The sequence below is a fragment of the Castor canadensis genome, chromosome 5, assembly GCF_047511655.1.
Source record: "Castor canadensis chromosome 5, mCasCan1.hap1v2, whole genome shotgun sequence".
Taxonomy (NCBI): Eukaryota; Metazoa; Chordata; class Mammalia; order Rodentia; family Castoridae; genus Castor; species Castor canadensis.
Window position 1 is genome coordinate 67,272,997 of NC_133390.1, and position 27,917 is coordinate 67,300,913.

Genomic DNA, 27,917 nt, shown 5'->3' on the forward strand with positions numbered 1-27,917 from the left:
ATGGATGAGCCTCCAGAAGAGGGGGAACTTAAGAGCACAGCTTCTCCCCCAACTACTGGCCACCCTAATAACCAGGAAGAAGACATCCAGAAGAATCAGGCCCAAGGTGGGGTAAATGACCAAACTAATGACAGAATAGCTGGCCAAGCTGACCATCAAGTACACATTGGGCCTGGAGCAGACGACCAGGTTAACCAGAGATCATCTGAACAGACTGGTGACAATTCATCCAGCCAAGCTGATAATACGGCATATGGACTGATGGACCAGTCTGCTCCAACTGACCAAAGAGCTACTCAACAGCCTGAAGAAGAATTGTCTAAACCGATCGAGCAAAGACCTTCCCAGCAGGTTGACCACACTTTGTCCAGCCAGGAGGAGAAAAGAGCTGCTCAACAGGCTGACCAGAGGTTGAGTGGCCAGGCTGAAAGGAAACTTTCTCAACAGCCTGACTTTAGATTGTCCAGGCAAGCTGATGGAGAAATTGCTGAGGGCTTGTTTTACCAAGCTGACTACAGAACTCAACCCCATTCATACAACCAAGACACCGAAGTAGTTGAACAGCAGAGTGCTGACGAGACTGACAGCGAGGCGAATCAACTTACAGTTGACCAGGATTACTACAGTGAAGATGACCAGGTTGACTACACAGATGACTACCCATCATCCAATGAAACACCAGGCCAATTTGAGGACAGAAAGTTTCCTGTGTTTAATGACAAGGACAGGGAGGATGGGTACAGAATACAGTACTACAACTTAGAAGATAGCTCAACAGAAACCAAAGATCAAGGCTCAAATCCTACACAGGTGGATGGCCAGGCTGGTGTAAGATTCACCAATACCTGTCAAGCAAAAGGCCAATCTTCATACCAAAAATTGCCCTCCATCTCAAGCAGAGTGCACACTACCACCAATCAAGAAAAAGCTCAATACACAGAAAGCAGCCCTGTGGGTGAAAGGGGCATCTGACACCTAACAGGGACATTGGCGGCCAACATGGGGTCTGGGGAGGTAGTAAGGGGTGAGGGTTGGCACATGTTGGATCAAGAATGACAGATAAAGCCACACATTTCAGAAAGGGCAGGAGAAGGGTGGAAAATAAAAAATACGTTCCTCCTCTACTTCTCCAAGGATCAATGAGCCAGGATTTAGTAAACCTAGGTTTCAAGTCCTGTTTCTGCTACTAACTCTAGAACCCTAAAACATTTCCCTCTCTGGGCTTTTAACCAAGGGAAGGTAGTTGGGAATTGATTTGCAGACTCCTGTGAGGGGAAAAGTATTTGAAGTAGATTGGAGATGCCCATGGTACCTCCCAGGACTTGAAGGGCATTGTATTTCCTGGGGGATGAGCTGGGTCTTTCACAGAAATCTATCTTTTCTCCAACTCCTGGTATTAAGATCCCATCAAATCTAGATTCCATTAATGACAACAACAGCAAAAATTGCTGGGGCTTTTAGATTTATTAAAAACTCTTTGGGGGATATTTTAATTTTAGGGTGATATAGAATTTGGCCAAGGAAAAAGTTCTCATTCACACAATCAGAAGTACAAGAGGAGGTTCCCACCTATCGTGTATGAAGATCCTTACCAAGTTTCACTCCAGTACATGGAAAAGCACCACATTCTGCAAATATTCCAGGTAAACCCTCAGTTCTCCTTGTGAGTTTTTCAACAGGTAATGGCTGTAAAAAGAGAAGTAGTGTAATTGAGAAGTCAGTAAGTGCATTAAGATGTATTTACCAAATGTAGTAAATGATGACACCAAATGAATGATACCATAATATTAAGCTTTTCAGAGTAATGAGAGAGGAGGAGGTGGTTGACAGAGAAAAACTTGGCCAACGATGAAAGTTTTAGCCTTCAGAAAGAAAGGACAATTGCAAAAGGAGAGAGAAAGAATTTCCAGGCTGAAGTATAAGTGCTTTCCAAGAATTAAATTCTTTAAAGGGAAAAAAATAGTTTGAAATTGCTTCTAATTCCTGAAATTATAAATCTCATTATTCTCAGGAATCTCCATTAAAGTATTTTTCTTGGTCAGTATGGAACTACAAGACATTACTACAGCTGCTATATTGAGCAAGATGTAGGAACAGGGCTGTTTGGTGGACTGCCTTTGTTTGACTGGCATGTTTATTTTCATTAATATCATTTATCCAGCAAAACACATTTACAGCTATAGTAGAATTTGTACATGAAGTGACTCTGTGGTTAGAAAGGTGTAAAATTAGGAGAGCTCACCTCAAATGAAAATACCTAAACTAGAAATATTTAAAGTAGGTACAGAGAAAAGAGCACAAATACTGTGATCTGTTAGGCCATGGCTCACATTCTAACTTTGCCATTTCTAATCTTTGTGATTTGGAGATAATTACTTACCTTTTGTGAACCTCAGATTTTTCATATAAAATAATGATAAGTGATATCTACTTCATTAACCCTGCTTTATGCCTGCCTTTTCCTTCTCTCTCTCTCTTTCTCTCTCTGTCTCTCTGTCTCTCTCTCTGTCTGTCTCCCCACTATCTCTTTCTCTGTCTTCTTCCCTCCCTCCGTTTCTTCCTCCTCCTACTTTCCCTTACAATACTGAGATTTGAACTCAGGGCCTTGCCTTCCCCTTGTCCTTTCTTTTAGGTTATTTTTCAAATAGGGTCACACTTCACTTTATCCGTCCAGCATCTTTGATCCTTCTACTCATGCTTCCCATGTAGCTGGGATTATAGACGTGAACCACCACACCAAGTTTGTTTGATATCAGTGTCTCAAAAACTTTTCACCTGGGCTGACCTCGAATCATGGTCCTCTGATCTCTGCCTCCCAAGTAACTGGGATTAAGAGTCATGAGTCACCATTCCCAGCTGCTTTTTCCTTCTTAAATTGTCTTTTTGCTGGGAGATTACTATTGGCTAGGTTTCTGGCTTTAATCAAGGTATTACTAATTATTAAATTGGATAAAGAAAACTATTTAAGAAAGTAGACACTTTTGGAGCACAGGGCATGGCTCAAGTGGTGGAGGACCAGCCTAGAAAGTAGACTTTTAGGGCTGAGGGATGGCTCAGATGGTAGAGGGCTTGCCTAGCAAGCACAAGGCCCTGAGTTCAAACACCAGTACTGCCAAAAAGAAGTCGACTTTTAATCATTATATAAATAATTTTCTTCATAGTTCAAGAAAAAATAATGCTTATGCATGCAACATTGTTATAAGAAGAATTCGTTATCGAGCTTATGTTCAATAGAAACATGTATATGAAAGAGCTGGTATGTAGCTCAGTGGTACAGCACTTGCCTAACATGCACAAGGCCCTGGGTTCCATCCCCAGCAATTAAATATAAATAACATTAAAATTTCTACATATATACATAGGAAATACATAATTGAATGATGTGGATGCTTTAGGCATATCTGAATATTTCACACTTGAAATTTGCCTGATTGATAGTCCCTGCAAATGAGAAGCGTGTTTATTATATTTTTTGAGCTAGTCAATAATAACAAGTATGGAAGTGAATTTCTGAAGTTTGATATACTTTTCTCATTTAGTAGTACAACTGAACAAGTACCTTTTTAGGGTACTTGCAAAGTCACAGTTTTCAATTTTTATTTGACTATTCTTCAAAACAAATAATCTATTAATTTATCAGTCTAATAAAATCAGAATGCTCAAAACAAAGAGTTCTCCAAAACTTTCTCGCTACCTCTTTGACCTTGGAAACAACTAAAAGAATCCATTGCTATTTACCCATTGTTTACTCCTCCAAATTTTATCTTAATTTGCCTAATTTTATCAATAGTAAGAAAGTAGGGTGTTACTTTGTAGCAATATAGGAATTCCTTCCAAATGTTATGATACATGTTAGTGGGAACGATCCATCAGTTATAACCTGATTGCATAACTTTCCCCCAGAACCAAAATATGATGCCTTATGTTTTCTCAGCAGATCACTGAAAACTTAGTCTATGAAAAGCCAGAGGACCCCCTGAGTTTTATGCTGAAACAGGTATGAAATAGGAGAAAAAGAACAACCATTTTATTCTCATTCTTATAAAATACAGCACACATGCAACAAACTGTCAGAGCAAAACATGTACAACTCCTAAATTATCATGAAATAAACATACCTGTAACTGTTATTCCAGTTTTTACAAATAGAACATTGCCAGCATCACAGACCACCTTCCTTTCCCTCCTCAGAAAAGAATTGTTATTCTGACCTTTATCATAATAACCTCTTCACTTTTCTTTTTAATTTTGCTGCTAAACATGAATCATGAAATGCATTTGTTTAGATTTGACAGCTTTTGATCTATAAAAGGGACCAAATATCATATGTATTTGTTTCTGGGGCATAAATAAAAATTCCATCTGTGAGACGAATCCATCCATTGTGCACATCTGCACTTCATTCATTTTCATTGCTGTGTGGTATTCATTGCGCAGAATATATTAATTTAGCCACTGCATTTCTCATGGAGATGCAGGTCTTTTCCAAGGTGGAGCAATGACATTTTTTGATGTGAACTTTTTTTGCATATGCCTCTAGTGACACATTTCTCTTGAGTACATACCTTGGAGAGTAATTGCTAGATTGTGGAGTGTTTGGTTAGCTTTAATAGATTATTTCAAATAATTTTCCAAAATGACTGTACCAATTTGCATTCCCACCAACAGTGTATAAGAGTTTCAATTGTTCTATATCCTTAACAATGCTTACTATGGGCAATGTTAAGCCATTTGTATAAGTGAACAGTAATAATTAGAAGTACAGTGTACTTATTTCTTTTTGGAGATACAGAAAAGTGTTGAGTGATTCTAAACTGTCCCTCCTCCCTTGCTCCTTCTTGAATGATCCCTTTAATGTGTTGTTGAATTTTATTCTCTCCTATATTGTTGAGGATTTTGCATCTGTGTTCATTAGGGATACTAATCTGTGATTTTATTGTAGAGTCCTTGTGTATCTTGCCTATCAAGGGAATGCTGGCCTCATAAAATTCATTTAAAGTATTTGATCTTCAATTCTTTTTGGAAGAGTTTGAGAAGGATTGGTATTAGTTCTTCTGTAATCTCATAGAATTCCACTGTGAGGCCATCTGGTCCTAGGTTTTTCATTGTGGGGATTCTTTTTTATTATTGATCCAATTTCCTTACTCATTATTGATCTGTTCAGATTTTCTGTTTCATCTTGATTCAGTCTTGGTAGGATATATGTTTGTAAGAATTTATTAATTACTTCTAGTTTGCCCAATTTGAAGATGTATAATTATTCATAGCTGTTTCTTATGATACCTTATATTCTGGTAGTGCCCATTGTAATTTCTCTTCTTTCATTTCTGATTTTGGTTGAGTCTTCTAATTGTTTTAACCAGGCTAAAGGTTTGTTGAGTTGCTTTATCTTTTCAAAAAAACAACTCTTATTTTCTTTTTTTTTTCATTTTTCTTTTATTATTCATATGTGCATACAAGGCTTGGTTCATTTCTCCCCTGCCCCCACCCCCTCCCTTACCACCCACTCCGCACCCTCCCGCTCCCCTCCCAATACCCAGCAGAAACTATTTTGCCCTTATCTCTAATTTTGTTGTAGAGAGAGTATAAGCAATAATAGGAAGGAACAAGGGGTTTTGCTGGTTGAGATAAGGATAGCTATACAGGGTATTGACTCACATTGATTTCCTGTGTGTGGGTGTTACCTTCTAGGTTAATTCTTTTTAATCTAACCTTTTCTCTAGTACCTGTTCCCCTTTTCCTATTGGCCTCAGTTGCTTTAAGGTATCTGCTTTAGTTTCTCTGCATTAAGGGCAACAAATGCTAGCTAGTTTTTTAGGTGTCTTACCTATCCTCACCCCTCCCTTGTGTGCTCTCGCGTTTATCATGTGCTCATAGTCCAGTCCCCTTGTTGTGTTTGCCCTTGATCTAATGTCCACATATGAGGGAGAACATACGATTTTTGGTCTTTTGGGCCAGGCTAACCTCACTCAGAATGATGTTCTCCAATTCCATCCATTTACCAGCGAATGATAACATTTCGTTCTTCTTCATGGCTGCATAAAATTCCATTGTGTATAGATACCACATTTTCTAAATCCATTCGTCAGTGGTGGGGCATCTTGGCTGTTTCCATAACTTGGCTATTGTGAATAGTGCCGCAATAAACATGGATGTGCAGGTGCCTCTGGAGTAACAGTCTTTTGGGTATATCCCCAAGAGTGGTATTGCTGGATCAAATGGTAGATCAATGTCTAGCTTTTTAAGTAGCCTCCAAATTTTTTTCCAGAGTGGTTGTACTAGTTTACATTCCCACCAACAGTGTAAGAGGGTTCCTTTTTCCCCGCATCCTCGCCAACACCTGTTGTTGGTGGTGTTGCTGATGATGGCTATTCTAACAGGGGTGAGGTGGAATCTTAGTGTGGTTTTAATTTGCATTTCCTTTATTGCTAGAGATGGTGAGCATTTTTTCATGTGTTTTCTGGCCATTTGAATTTCTTCTTTTGAGAAAGTTCTCTTTAGTTCACATGCCCATTTCTTTATTAGTTCATTAGTTTTGGGAGAATTTAGTTTTTTAAGTTCCCTATATATTCTGGTTATCAGTCCTTTGTCTGATGTATAGTTGGCAAATATTTTCTCCCACTCTGTGGGTGTTCTCTTCAGTTTAGAGACCATTTCTTTTGATGAACAGAAGCTTTTTAGTTTTATGAGGTCCCATTTATCTATGCTAGCTCTTAGTTGCTGTGCTGCTGGGGTTTCATTGAGAAAGTTCTTACCTATACCTACTAACTCCAGAGTATTTCCTACTCTTTCCTGTATCAACTTTAGAGTTTGTGGTCTGATATTAAGATCCTTGATCCATTTTGAGTTAATCTTGGTATAGGGTGATATACATGGATCTAGTTTCAGTTTTTTGCAGACTGCTAACCAGTTTTCCCAGCAGTTTTTGTTGAAGAGGCTGCTATTTCTCCATCGTATATTTTTAGCTCCATTGTCAAAGATAAGTTGCTCATAGATGTGTGGCTTCATATCTGGATCCTCTATTCTGTTCCACTGGTCTTCATGTCTGTTTTTGTGCCAGTACCATGCTGTTTTTATTGTTATTGCTTTGTAATATAGTTTGAAGTCAGGTATTGTGATACCTCCTGCATTGTTCTTTTGACTGAGTATTGCCTTGGCTATTCGTGGCCTCTTGTGTTTCCATATAAATTTCACAGTAGATTTTTCAATCTCTTTAATGAATGTCATTGGAATTTTGATGGGAATTGCATTAAACATGTAGATTACTTTGGGGAGTATCGACATTTTTACTATGTTGATTCTACCAATCCATGAGCATGGGAGATCTCTCCACTTTCTATAGTCTTCCTCAATCTCTTTCTTCAGAAGTGTATAGTTTTCCTTGTAGAGGTCTTTCACATCTTTTGTTAGGTTTACACCTAGGTATTTGATTTTGTTTGAGGCTATTGTAAATGGAATTGTTTTCATACATTCTTTTCCACTTTGCTCATTGTTAGTGTATAGAAATGCTAATGATTTTTTTATGTTGATTTTATATCCTGCTACCTTGCTATAGCTATTGATGATGTCTAGAAGCTTCTGAGTAGAGTTTTTTGGGTCTTTAAGGTATAGGATCATGTCGTCTGCAAATAGGGATATTTTGACAGTTTCTTTACCTACTTGTATTCCTTTTATTCCTTCTTCTTGCCTAATTGCTCTGGCTAGGAATTCCAGTACTATGTTGAATAGGACTGGAGATAGTGGGCATTCTTGTCTAGTTCCTGATTTTAGAGGGAATGGTTCCAGTTTTTCTCCATTAAGTATAATGGTGGCTGTAGGTTTGTCATATATAGCTTTTATAATGTTGAGGTACTTTCCTTCTATTCCTAGTTTTCTTAGAGCTTTTATCATGAAATGGTGTTGGATCTTATCAAAGGCTTTTTCTGCATCTATTGAGATGATCAAGTGGTTTTTGTCTTTGCTTCTGTTAATGTGGTTTATTACGGTTATTGATTTTCATATGTTGAACCACCCCTGCATCCCTGGGATAAAGCCTACTTGGTCGTGGTGAATAATCTTTTTGATGTGTTGAATTCGGTTTGCCGTTATTTTGTTGAGGATTTTTGCGTCAATGTTCATTAAGGAGATTGGCCTATAGTTCTCCTTTTTGGAGGTGTCTTTGCCTGGTTTTGGGATAACTGTAATACTGGCTTCATAAAATGTGTTTGGCAGTTTTCCTTCCCTTTCTATTTCGTGGAATAGTTTAAGGAGTGTTGGTATCAATTCTTCTTTAAAGGTCTGATAGAATTCAGCAGAGAATCCATCAGGTCCTGGACTTTTCCTTTTGGGGAGACTCTTGATTGCTGCTTCAATTTCATTTTGTGTTATAGATCTATTCAGGTGATTAATTTCCTCTTGGTTCACTTTTGGATGATCATATGTGTCTAGAAATCTGTCCATTTCTTTACGATTTTCAAATTTATTTGAATATAGGTTCTCAAAGTAGTCTCTGATGATTTCCTGGACTTCCATGGTGTTTGTTGTTATCTCCCCTTTTGCATTCCTGATTCTACTAATTTGGGTTTTTTCTCTCCTTATTTTAGTCAGGTTTGCCAGGGGTCTATCTATCTTGTTTATTTTTTCAAAGAAGCAACTTTTTGTTTCATTAATTCTTTGTATGGTTTTTTTTGGTTTCTATTTTGTTGATTTCAGCTCTTATTTTTATTATTTCTCTCCTTCTATTTGTTTTGGGATTTGCTTGTTCTTGTTTTTCTAGGAGTTTGAGATGTATCATTAGGTCATTGATTTGGGATCTTTCAGTCTTTTTAATATATGCACTCATGGCTATAAACTTTCCTCTCAGGACTGCCTTAGCTGTGTCCCATAGGTTCTGGTAGGTTGTGTTTTCATTTTCATTGACTTCCAGGAACTTCTTAATTTCCTCTTTTATTTCATCAATGATCCATTCTTCATTAAGTAATGAGTTATTTAGTTTCCAGCTGTTTGCATGTTTTTTGTCTTTACTTTTGTTGTTGAGTTCTACTTTTACTGCATTGTGATCAGATAGTATGCATGGTATAATTTCTATTTTCTTATATTTTCTGAGACTTGCTTTGTGCCCTAGGATATGATCTATTTTGGAGAAGGTTCCTTGGGCTGCTGAGAAGAATGTATATTGTGTAGAAGTTGGATGAAATGTTCTATAGACATCAACTAGGTCCATTTGATCTATTGTATACTTTAGATCTTGGATTTCTTTATTGATTTTTGTTTGGATGACCTATCTACTGATGATAATGGGGTGTTAAAGTCTCCCACAACCACTGTGTTGTCGTTTATAAATGCTTTTAGGTCTTTCAGGTTATGTTTGATGAAATTGGGTGCGTTGACATTGGGTGCATACAGGTTGATGATTACTATTTCCTTTTGGTCTATTTCCCCTTTTATTAGTATGGAATGTCCTTCTTTATCTCGTTTGATCAATGTAGGTTTGAAGTCTACTTTGTCAGAGACAAGTATTGCTACTCCTGCCTGTTTTCGGGGGCCATTGGCTTGGTAAATCTTCTTCCAGCCTTTCATCCTAAGCCTATGCTTATTTTGTCAGTGAGATGGGTCTACTGTAAGCAACAAATTGTTGGCTCTTCCTTTTTAATCCATTTCATCAAGCGCTGCCTTTTGATGGGTGAATTAAGTCCGTTAACATTAAGTGTTAGTACTGATAGGTATGTGGTGATTCCTGTCATTTAGTTGTCTTAGTTGTTTGAAGGTTTGATTGTGTGTACCTAAGTTGAGGTTGCTCTCTACTGTCTTGCTTTTTCTTTTCCTGTGGTTTGGTGCTGCCTGTCTTTTCATGGTTAAGTTGGGTTTCACTTTCTATGCGCAGAATCCCTTGAAGAATCTTTTGTAGTGGTGGCTTTGTGGTCACATATTGTTTTAGTTTCTGCTTATCATGGAAGACTTTTATTGCTCCATCTATTTTGAATGATAGTTTTGCTGGGTAGAGTATCCTGGGGTTGAAGTTATTTTCATTCAGTGCCCGGAAGACTTCACCCCACACTGTTCTTGCTTTTAATGTTTCTGTTGGGAAGTCTGCTGTGATTTTGATGGATTTACCTTTGTATGTTACTTGTTTTTTCTCTCTTACAGCCTTCAATATTCTTTCCTTAGTGTCTGAACTTGTTTTAATGATGACATGTCGTTGGATAGTTCTATTTTTATCTGGTCTGTTTGGTGTCTTGGAGGCACCAAACAGGTGCCTCCAGGACATATATATGGGAATATCTTTCTCTTGCATATATATGGGAATATCTTTCTCTAGATTTGGGAAATTTTCTGTTATTGTTTTGTTGAATATATTACACATTCCTTTCGCTTGCACCTTTTCTCCTTCTTCGATGCCCATGATTCTCAAGTTTGGTCTTTTGATGGAGTCAGTGAGTTCTTGCATTTTCTTTTTACAGGTCTTTAGTTTTTTAATTAATAGTTCTCCGGTTTTTCCTTTAATTACCATTTCATCTTCAAGTTCTGAGATTTTGTCTTCTGTTTGTTCTATTCTGCTGGATTGGCCTTCTGTTTTGTTTTGCAGTTCTGTTTCAGTTTTTTTTCTGAGGTTTTCCATATCCTGGGTGGTTTCCTCTTTAATGTTGTCTATTTTTGTCCTGAGTTCATTTATCTGTTTATTCATCATGTTCTCTGTTTCACTTTGGTGTTTATACAGTGCTTGTATGGTTTCCTTTATTTCTTCTTTTGCTTTTTCATATTCTCTATTTTTGTTGTCTTGGAATTTCTTGAGTGTCTACTGTACATTTTGGTTGACCCTATGCAGTATCATCTCTATAAAATTCTCATTGAGTACGTGTAGTATGTCTTCTTTTAAATTATTCTTGTGGGCTTCATTGGGTCCTTTGGCATAGTTTATCTTCATTTTGTTGGAGTCTGGATCTGAGTTTCTGTTCTCTTCATTCCCCTCTGATTCCTGTACTAATTTTTTGCTGTGGGGAAACTGGTTTCCCTGTTTTTTCTGTCTTCCCGTCATTGTCCTTGGTGTTGTTACTGTCCCTGTACTGTGTGCAATTAAGTATTTTCTAGCTTGTAATAACAACAATGGTAATATTTAGAATGGAAGGGTGAGCTGAGATGGAAAGCAAGAAGTTAAAGAAAAGGGAAAAACAAATACACAGACAAGAAGGAGAAAACAGAATAAGGTATCAGACAAGAGAGTTTCAAAGGTATAAACAGGGAGCATTAGTGTACTAATTGACAGTAAGCTGAACAGACATTAGAGAGACAGAGAGAGGATTGAAAATCAAAAATAAAAAAAAAGATAAGAATAAAAATAAAAATAAGTAAATGAAAGAAATATCTATATATAAAAATAAAATAAAGTGAAAAATAGAAAATTTAAAAAAAAAAACCAAAAAACCAAAAACCTCCAAGTTCAAATGCAATGAAGTTTCAGTCTTAATAATTTGGGTGTCCATCTCAGTCTCCAATCCTGGAGATGGTGCCTCAGATGTTGTTCTGCAGTTGTCTCATCAAAAGGGACACATAAGTAGAACAAAACTACACACACACACATACACCCAAAAAAAAAAAAACCCTACCAAGTGTTCCAAGTTCAAATGCAATACAGTTTCAGTAAGTTTTTCAGCATGCAGGTGTAATTTGGTTGTTCTCTCATCAAAGGTAGGGAGAAAAAGAAAAAAAAAAGAGTCTGGAGACAGTTCTGAGAATGGTATCTGCAGCTGTGGCTTGCCTGCCTGCTGCTGTCAGCCTGCTGTTGCTGGCGGCATTATTTATGCAGATCTCTGGGGTGAGCTTAGCACTCACCTGGTCCCACAGGCTTTGTTTGCTCAGAGTTCTCCTGTGCGTGAGCCTCTGCTACAAGCTTTCCCCTTTCCAAGCACACTGGGAAAGGTGACCCTGCAACCGCGTTCTCAGGCTTGCGTGTTTATTTACAGTTCATGTGGGAGGTGGGTCTTCCCTCCTCTCCTGTGGAGTTTTCCTCCTTCCATCACTTTCACAAGCTTTCCTGCTCCTGATTACTGGGCAGTGCTGCTGCTCCTGCCAGCCGCCATGTTTGTTTACAGTTCACGTGGGAAGTGGGTCTTCCCTCCTCTCCTGTGGAGTTTTCCTCCCTCCTCCACTCTCACAAGCTTTCCCGCTCCTGGTTGCTGGGCACGCCCCCACTCCTGCCAGAGCCTCTCCGGCCCCCCCGGCTTGTTTATTTACAGTCCCGGGAAGGATTCCCTTCCCCCAGTCTTCGGTGCTCAGTGTGCCTCACCCTCTTTCTCATATGTCTTTATTGTTCTTATTGCTTATTACTCAGTTTCTCTTTTTTTTCCCTGGGCGGAGGTCTGTCTGTCCAGGGGGCTATGCTGCTCTGGCCCAGGCTTGTCTGTGGGAGTACCGCGGTACCACGAAGCTCACCTGGTCCGCATCTTCCCAAGCCGTCTGGGCGCTGGCGACTGGCAGTCCAGGGGCCCTCCTTGTTTCTCCGTTTAACGTGAAGTGGAGATTCTCTGCACCGGCTGGAGATGTGGAGGGGTCAAAGTTATGCCTCTTCTCAGTGATTATGCCTGCAAAGTGTGTCTCCAGCGTCTCTCCAAGATTTCACTATAGGAGGCTCGCTTTCTGTTTCCTCCCTCTAGCCGCCATCTTGGAATCTACCCAACATCTACTTTTTTGAGCCCCAAATTCTTTTGTCAAATCTTGATTTGCAATTTTAGCCATTCTCGTATGTAGTCAAACTTTATTGTGGTTTTATTTCACATTTCCCTGATTAATAGAAGTATTGAACATCTTTTCATATACTTGTTCATTTATATAACATCTTTGTGAAGTGTGAAATGTAAAGTTAAATCTATTTATTTATTTATCCATTTATTTATTGGCAGTACTGAGGATTGAACTCAGGGTGTTGTACTTGCTAGGCAAGTGCCACTTCCCCAGTCTTTTTCAGTTATTTTTCAGATAGGATCTTGCACTTTTTGCCCAGGTGGCCTCAAACCTCCATCCTCCTGGTTTCTACCTCCCAAGTAGTTGGGATTTTACAGGTGTGAGCCACCATGCCTGAGTTTGGTTGTTGTTTTGTTATTAATGAGTAGTTACAGTTTTTTATCTATTCAGGACACCAATTCTTTGTCAGATATATGTATTGCAAATGTTTTCTCCCATTATGACTTTCCTTTGATTTTTTTTTGCAATATCTTTCAAAGATCATTTTTAATTTTAATAAACATATGAGTACTTTTAGGGTTTGTGCTTTTTTGAGTCCTCACTGAGAAATTTTTACCTAACAGAAGATATTTTCCTATGTTTTCAATCTACATGTAGTTAATATTTGTTAATGGTGCCATAATAGTTTTCTTCTGCTGCTATAACAGATCATTAGAAACCTTATGACTTAAATCCATACAAATTTTATACCTTATGATTCTGTAGGTCTGAAACCTGCCACATGTCTCACCGTACTAAAACTAGGTGTTGGCAGGCTATATTCCATCCTGGAAGCTTTGGAGAAGGGTTCATTTCCTACTCTTTTGTTTTGTTGACAGAATTCAATCCTTTATGGTGGTAGGACCAAAACCCTCTATTTTCTTACTGTCTATAGGCTGTGTGCCATAGACACACAGACCACTGCATTCCTTGGCTCCACCTCCCTTTTCTTCCTCTTCAAAGCCAGCAATGACCCATCAAGTCTTCCCACCTGAGATGGTTTTCCGGATCAGGATAGCCTGAGGGTCTACCAATTTATTGCTCTTTTCGAGGAACTAGCTTTGGTCTTTGTTGGTTTTATTTATTGTCTCTCTTTTTTAATTTTGTTACTTTTTTGTGCTCATCTTTATTATTCATTTTCTCCTCCCTAATTTGAGTTTACATTACTCTTACTTTTATAGCTTTTTTATTAGCAGAGTGATGTATTAGCAAAGCAAAAGTGAGGCAGGCAGTGCAAATAAGGATTGACTGCTATTTTTATAACTTTGCAAGGTGAAATCTTAGATCAATGATTTTAAGACTTCTTTTCCAATATAGACATTTAAAAATATACTTCTCTAGAGATGCTGCTTTTATGGTACCTCACAAATTTTGATGTTATATTTTCATTATCATTCAATTCAAAATATTTTTTATTTCTTTGGTGATTTCCGCTTTGAATAATTATTTATTTAGAAGTATGCTTTTAATTCCCAAATATTTGGGGATTTTCTAGATGTGTTATTGTTATTGATTCCAGGTTAATTTTGTTGTGCTTTGTACATTTTAAGTATTTTTAAATTTATTGATATTTTTAGATATCAGCATATGGTACATCTTGGTTAATGTATTTTATGTAGTTGAAAAGAATTTGTATTCTTCTGTTGTTGATGTTGTGTTTGATAAATGTCACTAGATCAAGAAGGAAGATAATGTTGTTCAAATCTATATCTTTCCTGATTTTTTTTAAGCAGTATTGAGGGTTGAAGTCTAGCTAGGCAGGTGCTCTACCACTTGAGTCACTCCACCAGTCCAGTCTTCCCTGATTTTTTATGTAGTTCTATCAATTGCTAAAAAGGGGTATTTAATTTTCAGCTGTAATTATGGAAGTGGCTATTCTCCCCTTAATTTTCCTTTTGTGTATTCTAAATCTCTGTTATGATGCACATTAATGATTGTTATGTCTTCCTGGTCAATTGACCTGTCATTATTATGAAATGTCCATCTTTATCCTTGGTAATACTATTTGCCAGAAAATGTGTTTTCCCTGATTTTGAGATAGCCATTCAGCATTTAAGTCCTATACTTTAATTTGTATATCTCTTCCCATTCATTTATTTTCAACCTATCTGTGCTTTATATTTAAATTATGTCTCTTATAGGCAGCACATAGTTGTGCCCTAGTTAATTTCTTATCTATTTCGACAACCTCTGCTTTTTTTTTTTTTAATGGGGATTGAATCCAGGGACTCTATACCACTGAGCTATATCCTTGAGCTTTTTTTATCTTATTTATTTTATTTTACTTATCTGGAGTTACCCAGATTGGCCTCAAACATGCAACCCTCCTACCTCAGTCTCTCACATTGCTAAGATTACAGATGTGTGCCATCATGCTGGGCCAGTATCTTTATTCTTTAATTGAACCATTTAGACCATGGTTGGCAAACTGTGGTTTCCTATTTTTAAATGGCCTATAGTTAAGAAAGGACTTACATTTTTTTAAATGCATAAAGAAAAAAAGGGAGAAAAGAAGAAGAGAAAGAAAAGAGAAAGGTGCAGGAGAAATCTGCAGCAGTGACAGAGTGACAATGTGTCCTACAAAGTCTAAAATATGTATTTTCTAGCTTTTCTCATTAAATGTTTGTCAATCCCTTGTTTAGACCATTAGCATTTAACCCAATTATAAATATAGTTGAATTGAGATCTCTTGTTTTATTTTTTGTTTTGTCCCTTCTATTTTTTAATCCTTCATTCTCTTTTGGATTATTTGGGTAGTTTTAGTATTCTTCTTAGTTTATTACATATTTCTAGCTATATCTCTTCTTGTCATTTTTTTAGCGATTGCTATAAAGATTACTTTTTTTTTTTTTTTTTTTTGGTGTGACTGGGGTTTGAACTCAGAATTTTACACTTGCAAGGCAGGCACTCTCTTGTTTGAGTCACACTACCAGTTCATTTTGCTCTGGTTATTTTGCTGATAGGGTTCCACAAACTTGCCTGGGCTGGTCTTGAATCTCAGTCCTCTTGATCTCAGCCAAGCAAGTAGATAGATTACAGGCATGAGCCACCAGCATCCTACAGGGGTTATATTTTCTATCCTGATATCTCAGTATATTGTTGGAATTAATATTGTTTAACTTCACATAAAAGGAGGAAAACTTACAACCATGTAGTTCCTTTTACTCCCTTCCACAATTCTTCATGTTGAACTTGTCACATGTCACTTACTCCGTTCATGAAAACCCCAATAAGACAATAATATCATTTTTACTTTAAATAATCCCACAAATTTTAAAGCACTTAAGAGGAAAAAAATAGTTGTTTGCATATATCCAGATAATTTATATTTTTAATGCTCTTTATTCATCTGTGAATTTCCAATTTTCTCTCTGAAATTATTTTCCTCCAACCCAAAGGGCTTTTAGCTTTGACATTTCAGGATGGCTAGCAATGAACACTAATGGTTTTCCTTCATTTGAACGTTTATTTCACTTTCATTCTTATAGGACATTTTTGCTAGATGTAGAATTTAGTTCTTTGTCCCCAACTCTTTGGAAATGTGCTTTCACCATCTTCTTACTTTTGTAATTTTGAAAAGTCCAGAGTCAGTCAAATGGTGTTTCTCCTGGACCTACTGTGTGGTCTCAGCTGCCTTCATGATCTTTAGTTTCTAGGTATTTGATAGTAACATCTTAGAATTTACCTTTGGGGGAGTTGGCTGGGCTTCTTCAATCTGTACACTTGTGTCTTTCACTGAAATTTAGAAGTTTTCTGCTATAATTTCTTTAGATATTTTTCTTCCCTAGTCTCTTTCTTCAACTCATGTTATCCTTCTTAGACGTTCTGATACTGTCCCACAGCTTCATGAAGCTCTTTTCATGTTTTTGTCAAGTTTTCTCTCTCTCTTCTTCAGATCAAATTCCTTGACTCTATTTTTAAGTTCACTGACTCCTCTGTTATCAATATATCTATATTCTACTATTAAACTTGTGTAGTGATTTTAAAAATTATTTTCCAGTGATAAATTTCCAATTTGGCTGTTTCCTATATTTTCTACTTCTCCTCTGATATTTCCTATATTTTCTTTCATTGTATTTTCAGTGTATTCAGTTTGTTTTCCTTTACATCACTGAGCAAAGTCATCTTAACTGCTTTGAAGTCCTTATCTGACCATCTCAATGACAGGATCATTGTGGAGTTGTCTTCTACTGATTGTCTTTTTCATTCAGAATGAATTGCATTTTCTAGGTTTTCTGTAAGATAATTTTAGACAACCTTGGGTATTGGGAACATTATATAGTATATAGATTGTGTTCTGCTGTATTCCTCTGATGAATGTTGATATTTTTGTTATATTGGCTTTAATATGGTAGATTCAAACTATCAGCTCTATCTTGCCTTCTGTGGTTGGTAAGCCATATCTCAGATCAATTCTTCAAGCATTTACTGCACAACTTTGAATCTGTCCTGTGGATGCATGCTTCAAGGTTCAGACTGGGGTTTGTACAAGATTCATTTAAAAAATTGAGGAATTGCCTTCTCTTTTGTAGAGTTCCCCCTCATTTTCAGCATTTGGCCATATTTAACCAGACTCTTTCCCTGGTTCTTCCATCCAGAAAGACTGGGATTTCTGTAAGAGTTTTAGGCATTCTTGCACTGCCAGGGCTATGACTGTGGATGTGCCTGCCACTGGGTCAAAGTTGAGAAAATGAGAAATTCATTTCATGTTGGTCACTTGCTCCAAGTTTAGATCCCTGCCATCCCAAATCTGTCTGTCTTTGCTTAGTCTTCAGAACCTTCAGGCACCTATGGGTTGGTGTTTTTTGTTTTTTGTTTTTTTGGTTTGGTTTGGCTTATGTTTTGTTTGTTTAGAGGACAGGGATTGTATTTTGCCCATAATATATAGTTATTTGTACTGCTAAGTGCATCCTTCTGCATATAGGAGGCAAAATTTCCTTTTGTAAAATAATAATAATATGTGCATTTAAAGCTTTATCACATAAATTTGAATATGTGATTTTTTTACTTAGTGTCTAATTCTCATTATGATTTCTTCCTCAGCCCATGTTTTTTGGACATTAGATTATTTATATAAAGTAGATATTGGACTTTGTAGTTGTCTCTCAGTTTCTAAGACAGTTGCCTTTTGCTGACGGATACTCTGGATGATGTCAAATCTTTGAAACACATTGACTTGCTTTGTGATTAACTGTTATCATATAGTTAACTGTTATAAATGAATTATTTGGAGTTGGAAAAGTGTTTATTTTGCAATTACTGGGAAGTGGTATAAATATATCCATTACTTCATCTTTACTAAACATTTTTATACAATATAGTTGTAATTATCTGGTCTCCTATAGTTCTGTCAATTTTTGCTGTGTACATGTTGTTACAGTGATATTATTAGTTGCATATGAATTCAGAATTTCATATCTTTCTGGTAAATTAAATTTTTTGTCACTGGATGGCACATCATGAAGTCTGACTAATATATGCAACATTATTGTACTTTACATTTAAATGGTGTATCTTTTCCATCTTTAGTAATTCTAAACTTTATCAGTCCTTAAGCTTTAGATTTGGTTCCTACATGAAACGTTTTATTGAGTTTTGCTTTTTATCAGTATGACTCAAATCTGACAAGCTGTTACTCATTTATGGATTGATTTTAGATCTTGTTTTCCATGTGTTACTTGTCCTACCTGTTCTGTTTCTTTTACTCTACATTTGCCTTCTTTTATATTCCCTATACTAGCTTAAAATTTATATGCTTTTATATTTTTTGGTTTCTTATTGGGATAATTTTTTAATTAATGGACTTTATTTTAGGACACTTTTAGACTTACAGAAAAATTGAGCAGAAGGTGCAGTGAGTTCCTATTTAACTCCTGCCCTCATCCCATTCCTACTTTCCCCAATAATTAGCATTTTTCATAGATATATGCTTGTTTCAGTTGATGGGCTGATACTGACATATTAACTAACATCTATAGTTTACATTGTTGTTCTCTCTTTGTATACTACATAGATACAATACAGGTCTTGCCAAATGCAGATTTTGTCAAATAGATGTGACATGTTCCTACTATTAACAGTATCACACAGAATATGGTCACTGCCCATTTGATAATGGTTCCCCCAGAGATTACAACATGTTTGCTTGACTTATCAAAGTCTAAATTATTTGTTCCCACTCAGTACAAGGATTTCTGTATTTCAAAACTCTACATATTTAAACCCCACAAGGCATAGTAACTCAAAGTAGACCAAGATTGCAAGTGAAAAAAAATTCTTTTTAATTCTCCTTAGGTACAGGAAATGATGAAAAACAGAGATGAAACATGAAACCAACAGAGAACGAATCTCTCTTCAGTAATGCATCAACCATCAGTGTCAATGTTATGTTCTGTTTCCCACTCTGAAAAATGGCTTTGGAATAGGCCTTGGAGGTGACTCTGCCTAAATGTTTTCTTAATTTTTAAGTAAAAATACATAGGGTATCTTTGTAAAATTTGCATAACAGTTATAGATTCTCTGGATAATCATTCAAAAATACACATAATTATACATATTGATATTTCAATACTTATTCCCCAAAGCCTAAACAATAGTGAGTTCACAAATCCCAGAGGATAAAAAACTATTAGCAATTTATATGTATTTCTCATACGACATAAAAATCTGTGATTTCTCCAAGCTGTTTCCAAAATTTCAATCAGAAATGCTGTGTAAAACAACTTATAATAATACTTTTTATTCTTTTAATGGAAGATTATTATTTGAATATCTTTCATGTTTCTTAATAACTATGATATGTTTTACTAGTTTCCTTTTTTTTTTTTAATCACTGCTTATTGTATTCTGCCGTTCATGAGAAGAACTTAACCTTCCCCCAGGGGTAATTCACTTCTGAGCTATACATGGCTCAAATATGTTATACTGCCCTACACACACCCGTGGGTGAGGCAGAATGTCACTTCCTCATTACCAGTATCCCTAAATGTCATGTGTAATGCACAGTCAGGCTAACTGGTATTTAACAGCAAAAAGCTTTAACTGGGTCTGTCTGGCATGAGAATAGCTGCCCAGAAATCTTATCTGAGGTGATCAGCTAATACTACTATTGTGAGCTGAAGCTTTTTCAAAATTTCTATTTAAACCCTGAACCAGATTAGATTCTTTATATTGTTTATCTGGTGACTCAGTATGATTATGTGGTTGCATTACAATGAATTAAACTTCTGTTTGGACATTCACACACAAACTCTAGTTTTTAAATATTCTGACCTTCGTTTCTCATAATCATACATAAAAAGTCCTTGTAGCTTCAAGTTTTATCTAGCTTTTTCTTTGCATTTATCCACACAGGATGTGTGTATACTCAAACTCAATAAATGTTCTCCAGTGAGACAGATAAGGTGCTTGTCTGTTGACCACGGGCTTACCAGGTGAAAACTGGTAAGTTCACAGTGAGTCTGTGGGAGAATCTGAGTGATCTAACTAAAGTTATAACTGATTAATTGCTTGAACAAAATAACTCAAAGATTGGATTGCTGTTATTACTCAATGTTATCAATACCATCTGCAATTAATCATTGAATTTAGTTCACTGGTATTTAGTACTGACAGCTTTCACAAGAATACCTCAGATTTAGCCACATCAGTTGCTTCAGCCCTGCATGATGCCTTTTACAACTACAGTGTGTGTGTGTGTGTGTGTGTGTGTGGTACTGGGGCTTGAACTCAGGGCCTTCACCTTGAGCCACTCCCCCAGTCATTTTTAGGGATGGGTTTTTTCAAGATAGGGTCTCATGAACTATTTGCCCAGGGTTGGCTTTGAATTGCGGTCCTCCTATCTCTGCCTCCTGAGTAGCCAGGATTATAAGTGTGAGCCACCAGCACCCAGCTTTTCACAACTATGTTTGACCTTTCATAAAGAGGCAGGGGAACAGAGGGGATGGGGTTGCCATGACGCTCTGCCTGAACATATTTATCTGAGAAGAGATGTAGACATAGTTTAACATGCAGGGACTGAGGCTCTTTGCTAAAAATGCCGTCTAGTGTTGGATATAAATCAGCTAGAAGTAGACAGTGTTCGGTTCTTAAGTGGCAGGAAGTAATCTGGGCCAGAATAAACATGAAAAGTGAGAATCTGAGTGAAGCTAGCTGTCAAACAGAAGAAGAGGAGTCTCAGAATTGGCCCTTTCAGAGTAAAACAGGCAGAGAACATGGATGGCCATCTAAAATACAAATGGGGAATGAAAGTTTCAATGTCAGAGTAATCAGAGATCAAAAACTTGACCACCTTTGAAGGAAGCTTCCAAGCTTACTTATGGAGGAGTTATTTATGGAGGTGTGAATGTCTCAAGTAAAATAAGGTGTTACTGTTGCAAGAGGTTGCTAGCTGAGATACCGGACTCTTGAGTCAATTAGCAGGAAGAAATGTTTTATTGTGCCAGCACAGACTCAGCCAACTCATGTCCAAAAGCTGAGCCCCAAGAACAAAGGGGTCTCACCATATATACCCTTGCCAGCAGGTTACAGAAGCAAAAAGCAAGATGTAATCCATATATGGTTATATTTAATTTTATTGGCTACTCTACCCTAGTGCTATGTGACTTTCCCCTCCCTAGTGCTACGTGACCTTCCTCATGTTCAGATTTCTCAGGTTTTATCTCTGTGCTATGCCATCCCTACCTCCCTGCTACTTTCTCAGGACTCAGGCCTAGTCTGTTTTCTTCTGATCCTCTTCCCTGCTACATTACTATCAACAGTAGTAATACTGATTGTACCCAAGCACAATTCTGGTAGCTCTCCCTCACTCCGTTCCCCAGTCACTCTGATTTCCTCACAGTAATAGAAAGTGAAGCTACCAGTTTTCCCTGGGTCTGTTCCCTCCCACTTCCATTTAAAGAATAAATTTGTCATCATTGGTCACTGGGGAATATACATAAAAACCACAATGAGATATCAGCTCACATTAACTAGGATGACTCTAATCAAAACGGCAGACAATCACAAACGTTACCAAGAATCTGGAGAGACTGGAACCCTCAAGTTCTGCTGATGGGAATGAAAACGGGTGCTGCTTTGAAAACACTGCATTGTCATATTGCCCAGAAGTTCCACACCTAGTGTACATACTCAAGAGACTTGAAAATACACTTTCACACTAAACATATACAAATGTCCACAGCGGCGTTCACAGAAGCCCAAAGGTAATAACAATGTCTATCGACTTAGGGACAGATTTTAAAATGTATCTAGATGCAATGCAGTGTTATTCGTCCTGAAAAGGGAAGGGAAACTGGAGGAAGGAGCATGACTCAAATGGTAGAGCACCTTCCTAGAAGCACTAGCCCTGAGTTTAAACGGCAGTCACATGCTACAACATAGACGAACCTTGAGGACGTTATGATAAATAAAACAAGCCAGAAACAAAAAAAAATACGATTCTTAAACTAGGTATCTAAAGTACTCAAATTCATGGAAACAAAGTCAAATGCTGGTTTATCAGGAGCTGGAGGCAAGAAATTAGGAGTTATGTTAATGGGTATGAACTGTGTTTTGCAAGATGGAAAAGGTACAGAGATACACTGCATATTCCCTAACACTACTGAACTGTACCCTTAAAAGTGGTTATGAAGTATAACCACTCTGGAAAAAAATTTGGAGGCTACTTAAAAAGCTAAACATTGATCTACCATTTGATCCAGCAATACCGCTCTTGGGGATATACCCAAAAGACTGTGACACAGGTTACTCCGGAGGCACCTGCACACCCATGTTTATTGCGGCACTATTCACAATAGCCAAGTTATGGAAACAGCCAAGATGCCCCAATACTGATGACTGGATTAAGAAAATGTGGTATCTATACACAATGGAATTTTATGCAGCCATGAAGAAGAACGAAATGTTATCATTCGCTGGTAAATGGATGGAATTGGAGAACATCATTCTAAGTGAGGTCAGCCTGGCCCAAAAGACCAAAAATCGTATGTTCTCCCTCATATGCGGACATTAGATCAAGGGCAAACACAACAATGGGATTGGACTTTGAGCACATGATAAAAGCGAGAGCACACAAGGGAGGAGTAAGGATAGGTAAGACACCTAAAAAACTAGATAGCATTTGTTGCCCTCAACACAGAGAAACTAAAGCAGATACTTTAAAGCAACTGAGGCCAATAGGAGAAGGGGGCCATAAACTAGAGAAAAGGTTAGTTCAAGAAGAATTAACCTAGAAGGTAACACACATCCACAGGAAATCAATGTGAGTCAATGCCCTGTATAGCTATCCTTATCTCAACCAGCAAAAACCCTTGTTCCTTCCTATTATTGCTTATACTCTCTCTACAACAAAATTAGAGATAAGGGCAAAATAGTTTCTGCTGGGTATCAAGGGGGTGGGGGGAGAGGGAGGGGGCAGGGGGGGAAGAGGGGGTGGGGGCAGGGGGGAGAAATGACCCAAACATTGTATGCACATATGAATAAAAATATTTTTAAATAATAATAAATAAAAAATTTTTTTAAGTGGTTATGAATGGAAAATTTTTATTATTGGCTTTTTACCACAATCTATCTTCTAATTCAAAATGAAATGGTGATCTTTCTATAAAGTGGAATGTTATTCAGCAATAAAAAGGAATGAAATACAGACACGTGTCTGTGATGTGGATGAACCTAGAAAATATTGTGTAAAGTAAAAAAAGCAGACACAAAAGGCCACATCTTATGCAATTTTGCTTACGTTAAATGTTCAGAATAAGGACAGATCCATGGAGACAGATTATTGGATGTCAGGGACTAGGATGAGGAATAGGGAGTGACTGCTAACAACCATGTGATTTCTTTGGAGAGTGATGAAAATGTTCTGGAATTAGGCAGTGGTGATGTCCACATAACTCTGAATATTCTAAAAACCACTGGTTTATACACTCCAGAGGGGCAAATTTTATGCCATGTGAATTGTATACCAATAAAGTTATTTTTATTAAGAAAGAGAGGGTAAGGGAAGGAAGGGAGGGAGAAAGGAAGGAAGGAAGGAAGTAGGGAGGGAGGAAGGGAGGAAGGAAGAAGGAAAAGAGGGAGGGAGGGGAGAGGGAGGAAAAGAAAGGAAGGACTGTAGAAATGTGGTTAATAGTCTGAGTTCACCATATAACAGAGAAGAAACTCAGCAACAGAATACTGTGCTTTCAGGAGAATTGCCTTCCTATTTCCGTCATCCTTTACAGATTCCATAGTTTTACTCTTTGGTCTCTTGCATATACTTTATTTTTTTTTAATTAGCCTCCTACTACTTCTGACTAGTAACTCACTCTGTTTTATCCACCTACTCTTTTCCACCTATTTTCCTTTATTCTTATCTAGATAACCCCTGTATCAGCTGTATTCAAACCTACCCTATTTTTGTAGGTACCTAGACGTGAGTCTGTACAATCGAGTCTGTTGGTGATTTTGTGCCCATATGTGAGAAGATGTATTTGAGTATAGACATGCGGACGGGGAGTTCCAGATGGCTGTGTGCCTGTGCTTGAATCTTCATGCTAGTTATTTATGATGGGGCTGGAGGTGTAGATCAGTGGTAGATCACTTGCCTAGCACATGTGAGGCTCTGGTTTCAATCCCCAGCACTACAAAAAAACAAACAAACTAACTAACTGGAAATGCTGTAAGGAAAACTCAAGAGAAAAATCAGGTTCTCATGAGTATTCGTGTGCTGGTGCCATATTAGGCTCTGAATAGACTCTTTCTTTCCTGCAGTGCTGGCAGCATCTGTAAGAAGCCAACACCAGATGGAGAGTGGTAGTGTGACATGTCTGTTATTATGAACAGCAAGGACTCCAACAGGCGGAGTTCATTTGTCTGCCTAATTCCATTCTTCAATATTTTTAAAGAAAAAAAACTCTTCTCAGACTCCATTAAAATCACAGCAAAGATTTTACAAAAAGAAGCAAATCCCATTATAATACTCAAAGCAGTAGGCAGACGAACCAGAGATTTTGTTTTCTGAAGACAGAAAGCAGATGGAAGCAGCAATGATCACCACACCAGGGCAGAGCTGCAGCTGAGAACCCTCGAGGGCAGCTAAGCGGAGGGAGAAGAGTCAGTGCTGGAAAGGCATGAGCTGTGAGTCACTCAATGACTCCTCCTTCCTAGTGACCTTTCCAACTGTTTTAGTCACCAGAAACACCCCTGGTTATCACCAAAAGTCCCGTACCTATAAAATCACTCATGTACATAAATGACACTGCCAGAAATGACACTGAACTTGGACAATTTCATAGGGAAGATTCGTGTTAAAATTCTATAAGGAAAAATGTGGATAATTGTCCAAACACACAATGGTCAAATAAATTGTAGCACATCCATGCAGTGAAGTTCTAGCCATCCAATTAATGTTGCTGTTCTCATTGTTTAATTATTTGGATGAGTATTTGATCTACCCCACCTCATATAAGAGTGTGCATCTACATATGTAACAATATGCAGACACAGTCAAACAGACAAAAATACAAACTGAAAGGGATGAAAGCATAGAAAAACAGGAAATATGAAATCCTGAGTTAGAAAGCCTTTTCTGAGCATACCGCCAAAGGTAAAGATCATTATAGAAAATACATAACTGACATGAAAAACCAGAGAAACTGTAGGGGGAAAAAATAGCAAAAAAAAAAAAAGGTAAATGACTAAAAATAATAGTTGCAAGCCTGGCATGGTGGTATATGCTTGTAATCTCAGAAAATGAGAGACTGAAACAGGAAGATCACACGCTCAAGGTAAATCTGAGCTACATAGTTTAAGGACAGTTGGGCTACATAGCAAGACTCTGTCTCAAAAAAAAAAGGAATAGTTGCAATATACATGATGTGTCATTATCTTAAATATATAATAAGTTCCCATAAATCAGTTTTTTGTATATATATATATATATATATATATACTCCCAAGCCAGAAATGGTGGTGCACATCTATAATCTCAGCACTCAGGAGTTTGAGGCAAGGGGCAGCAAGATTGAAGCCAGCCTGACCTACATATCAAGACTCTGTCTCAAAACACCAAAACAAAACAAAACAAAAACTATGCATATTTTCAAAGAAGTGAGCCAAGAGCCAGGCACAGTGGCTCACACCTGCAATCCTAGCTACTTAGGAGGCAGACATCAGAAGGATCATGGTTTGATGTCAGGCTGGGCAAAAAGTTTATGAGACCTCATCTCAAACAATGAAAGCTGGGTGTGGTGGTACACACCTGTCATCTAAGCAGCTAATGTAAACAGGAAATGTAAATAGCATCACAGTCAAAGCCAGCCTGGGTATAAATGATGACACCGTATTTGAGAACTACCTAAAGCAAAAAGGGCTGGGGGTGTGGTCCAAGTGGTAGAGTGCCTGCCTAGCAAGTACAAGGCCCTGATTTCAAAGCCCAATACTACCAAAAAATAAAGAGGGCCAAGAACTTGAATGGGAAACTTATTGAAGAAAACATGTAAATAAAGAAATAGAAATAAAAACAATTAGATGTTGATCAAATACTTTTTATAGGTATTATAGGTAATGGCCTTTTTAAGATAGTACCTAGAAATGCAGAGAAATGGGTTCTTTCTTTCACTGTTGTGGTGGGGGTTGTGTGTGTTAAGATCTCTCTGAAGTACAATTTGAGCTCATGAATCAATATTTTCAAATACTTTATGATGAATATGCAAGTTCTAATTTTCTAATTCTAGGAACTTGTACCAAGGAAATAATGAATATATTCTAAATTTATATACAGATATTTTCTACAACATTATTATAGCATTGAAAAATTTTAAGGGACCTGAATTTTCAACCACAGAGATTCAGTCAAACACATAATAGTATATTCGCATGCCAGGATACAATACATCCATTAAAATGATGCTGTAAATGAACACATAGAGTGTCGTCTGCACTGTTTTTAAGTGAAAATAACTGGTGTAGGAGACTGTGAATAAGTATGACTACAACTATGTGGGGAAATACAAAGAAGAAAGTTAGCACCATGTCAGTAGAGTTTTTGTCCATTTACTGGCAGAAGACTTGTATGTGACATGTAACAGTCCCTCAACAACTTCCTCAATGGATGATTCTATCCCAAAACATTCCTTGAGATTATCACTGGGTAGGGGACTATAGGTGATGATTGTCTTCAATAGATGTGCACTGGTTTTGCTGTCAGAATAAAATGCCACATGTTACCTTAAAAGCAGAGAATGATTCAGGGTGACACAAGCAGAAATGCAGACGCCCTCATGTAAGTGGCACTTTGGTCACACACTTTCGACTTTCTTCTCAAGCATTACTTCTTGCAACAATGTTTTTCCAGAACTGCATAGAATTAATTCATCCTAAACCTCTCAAATCAGAAACTCATTTGTCCACTTGAAACTCTTCCAGGTTGAGTGAGGCAGCAAGAACAAGGAATGAAAGACAACAAATAAACAGCACCAGTCTTTGGATTCTTTCATGGAGAAAATAAAACAGGTGATGTGAGAGGAAGTATGTGAGTGGGGGAACACAGGGAACACTGGGTACCTCAGGTGACTTCTGAGCAATCAGGAAAGGGAGAGCCACAGTGAGTGCTAGACTCTATGCTGAGACCAAAGTGGTTTCCACTGAACTGCTTCATGGAAGGAAACACCAAAGTCTGACTTATGCTCTTTTATTGTTTTGCTTTGTTTTCTGAAGTAGGATCTCAATATGTAGGCCAAGTTGACCTGGAACTCATGATCCTCCAGCTTCTGCCTCAGAAACTGTCTGATTAAAGGATGGGCTTAAACTGCATCACAGAATGTTCCATACACAAGAGCTATTAAACGTTTTTAACTTTTTTAAAAATCAAAGATATATATATATATATATAGCAAATATCAAATTAAGTTAAGAGAGGACATAATCTAATTTGGTATTCTTCAAAAAAACTGGTGGCCAGGAAAGAAAAAGAAGATTCAGAGGAAAAACAGAGTAACGCCATTGTGTTTATAAGAAGACAAAGGCCTGGAACACTTACCATCCCCTTTAACTCCAGACTTGATTTATCTTTTTGAATGTCTATGCAGGAAGTAGTGGGAATGAGTGAAGGTGTCCAGGCTGACTTCTCCCGAAGGAAGTGCAGTTTCAGAGCTAGATTCAGAATTGGGAGCTGGACCCAGGGCCTGGAGTTTTCTCACATGATTGGTCAGGCCAACAGAGGGGACAGTAAAGGGGACTAA

The 27,917-nt window shown here is 37.5% G+C and overlaps 1 protein-coding gene across 1 annotated transcript; it reads left to right on the plus strand.

Annotated features, from left to right (window-relative positions):
* Tex55 (testis expressed 55) lies at positions 1 to 27,917 on the plus strand. Its single transcript, XM_074075228.1, has 4 exons — positions 1 to 951; positions 1,500 to 1,643; positions 3,938 to 3,997; positions 27,765 to 27,917. The coding sequence occupies exons 1-4, from the start codon at positions 1 to 3 to the stop codon at positions 27,915 to 27,917; spliced, it is 1,308 nt and encodes a 435-aa protein (XP_073931329.1).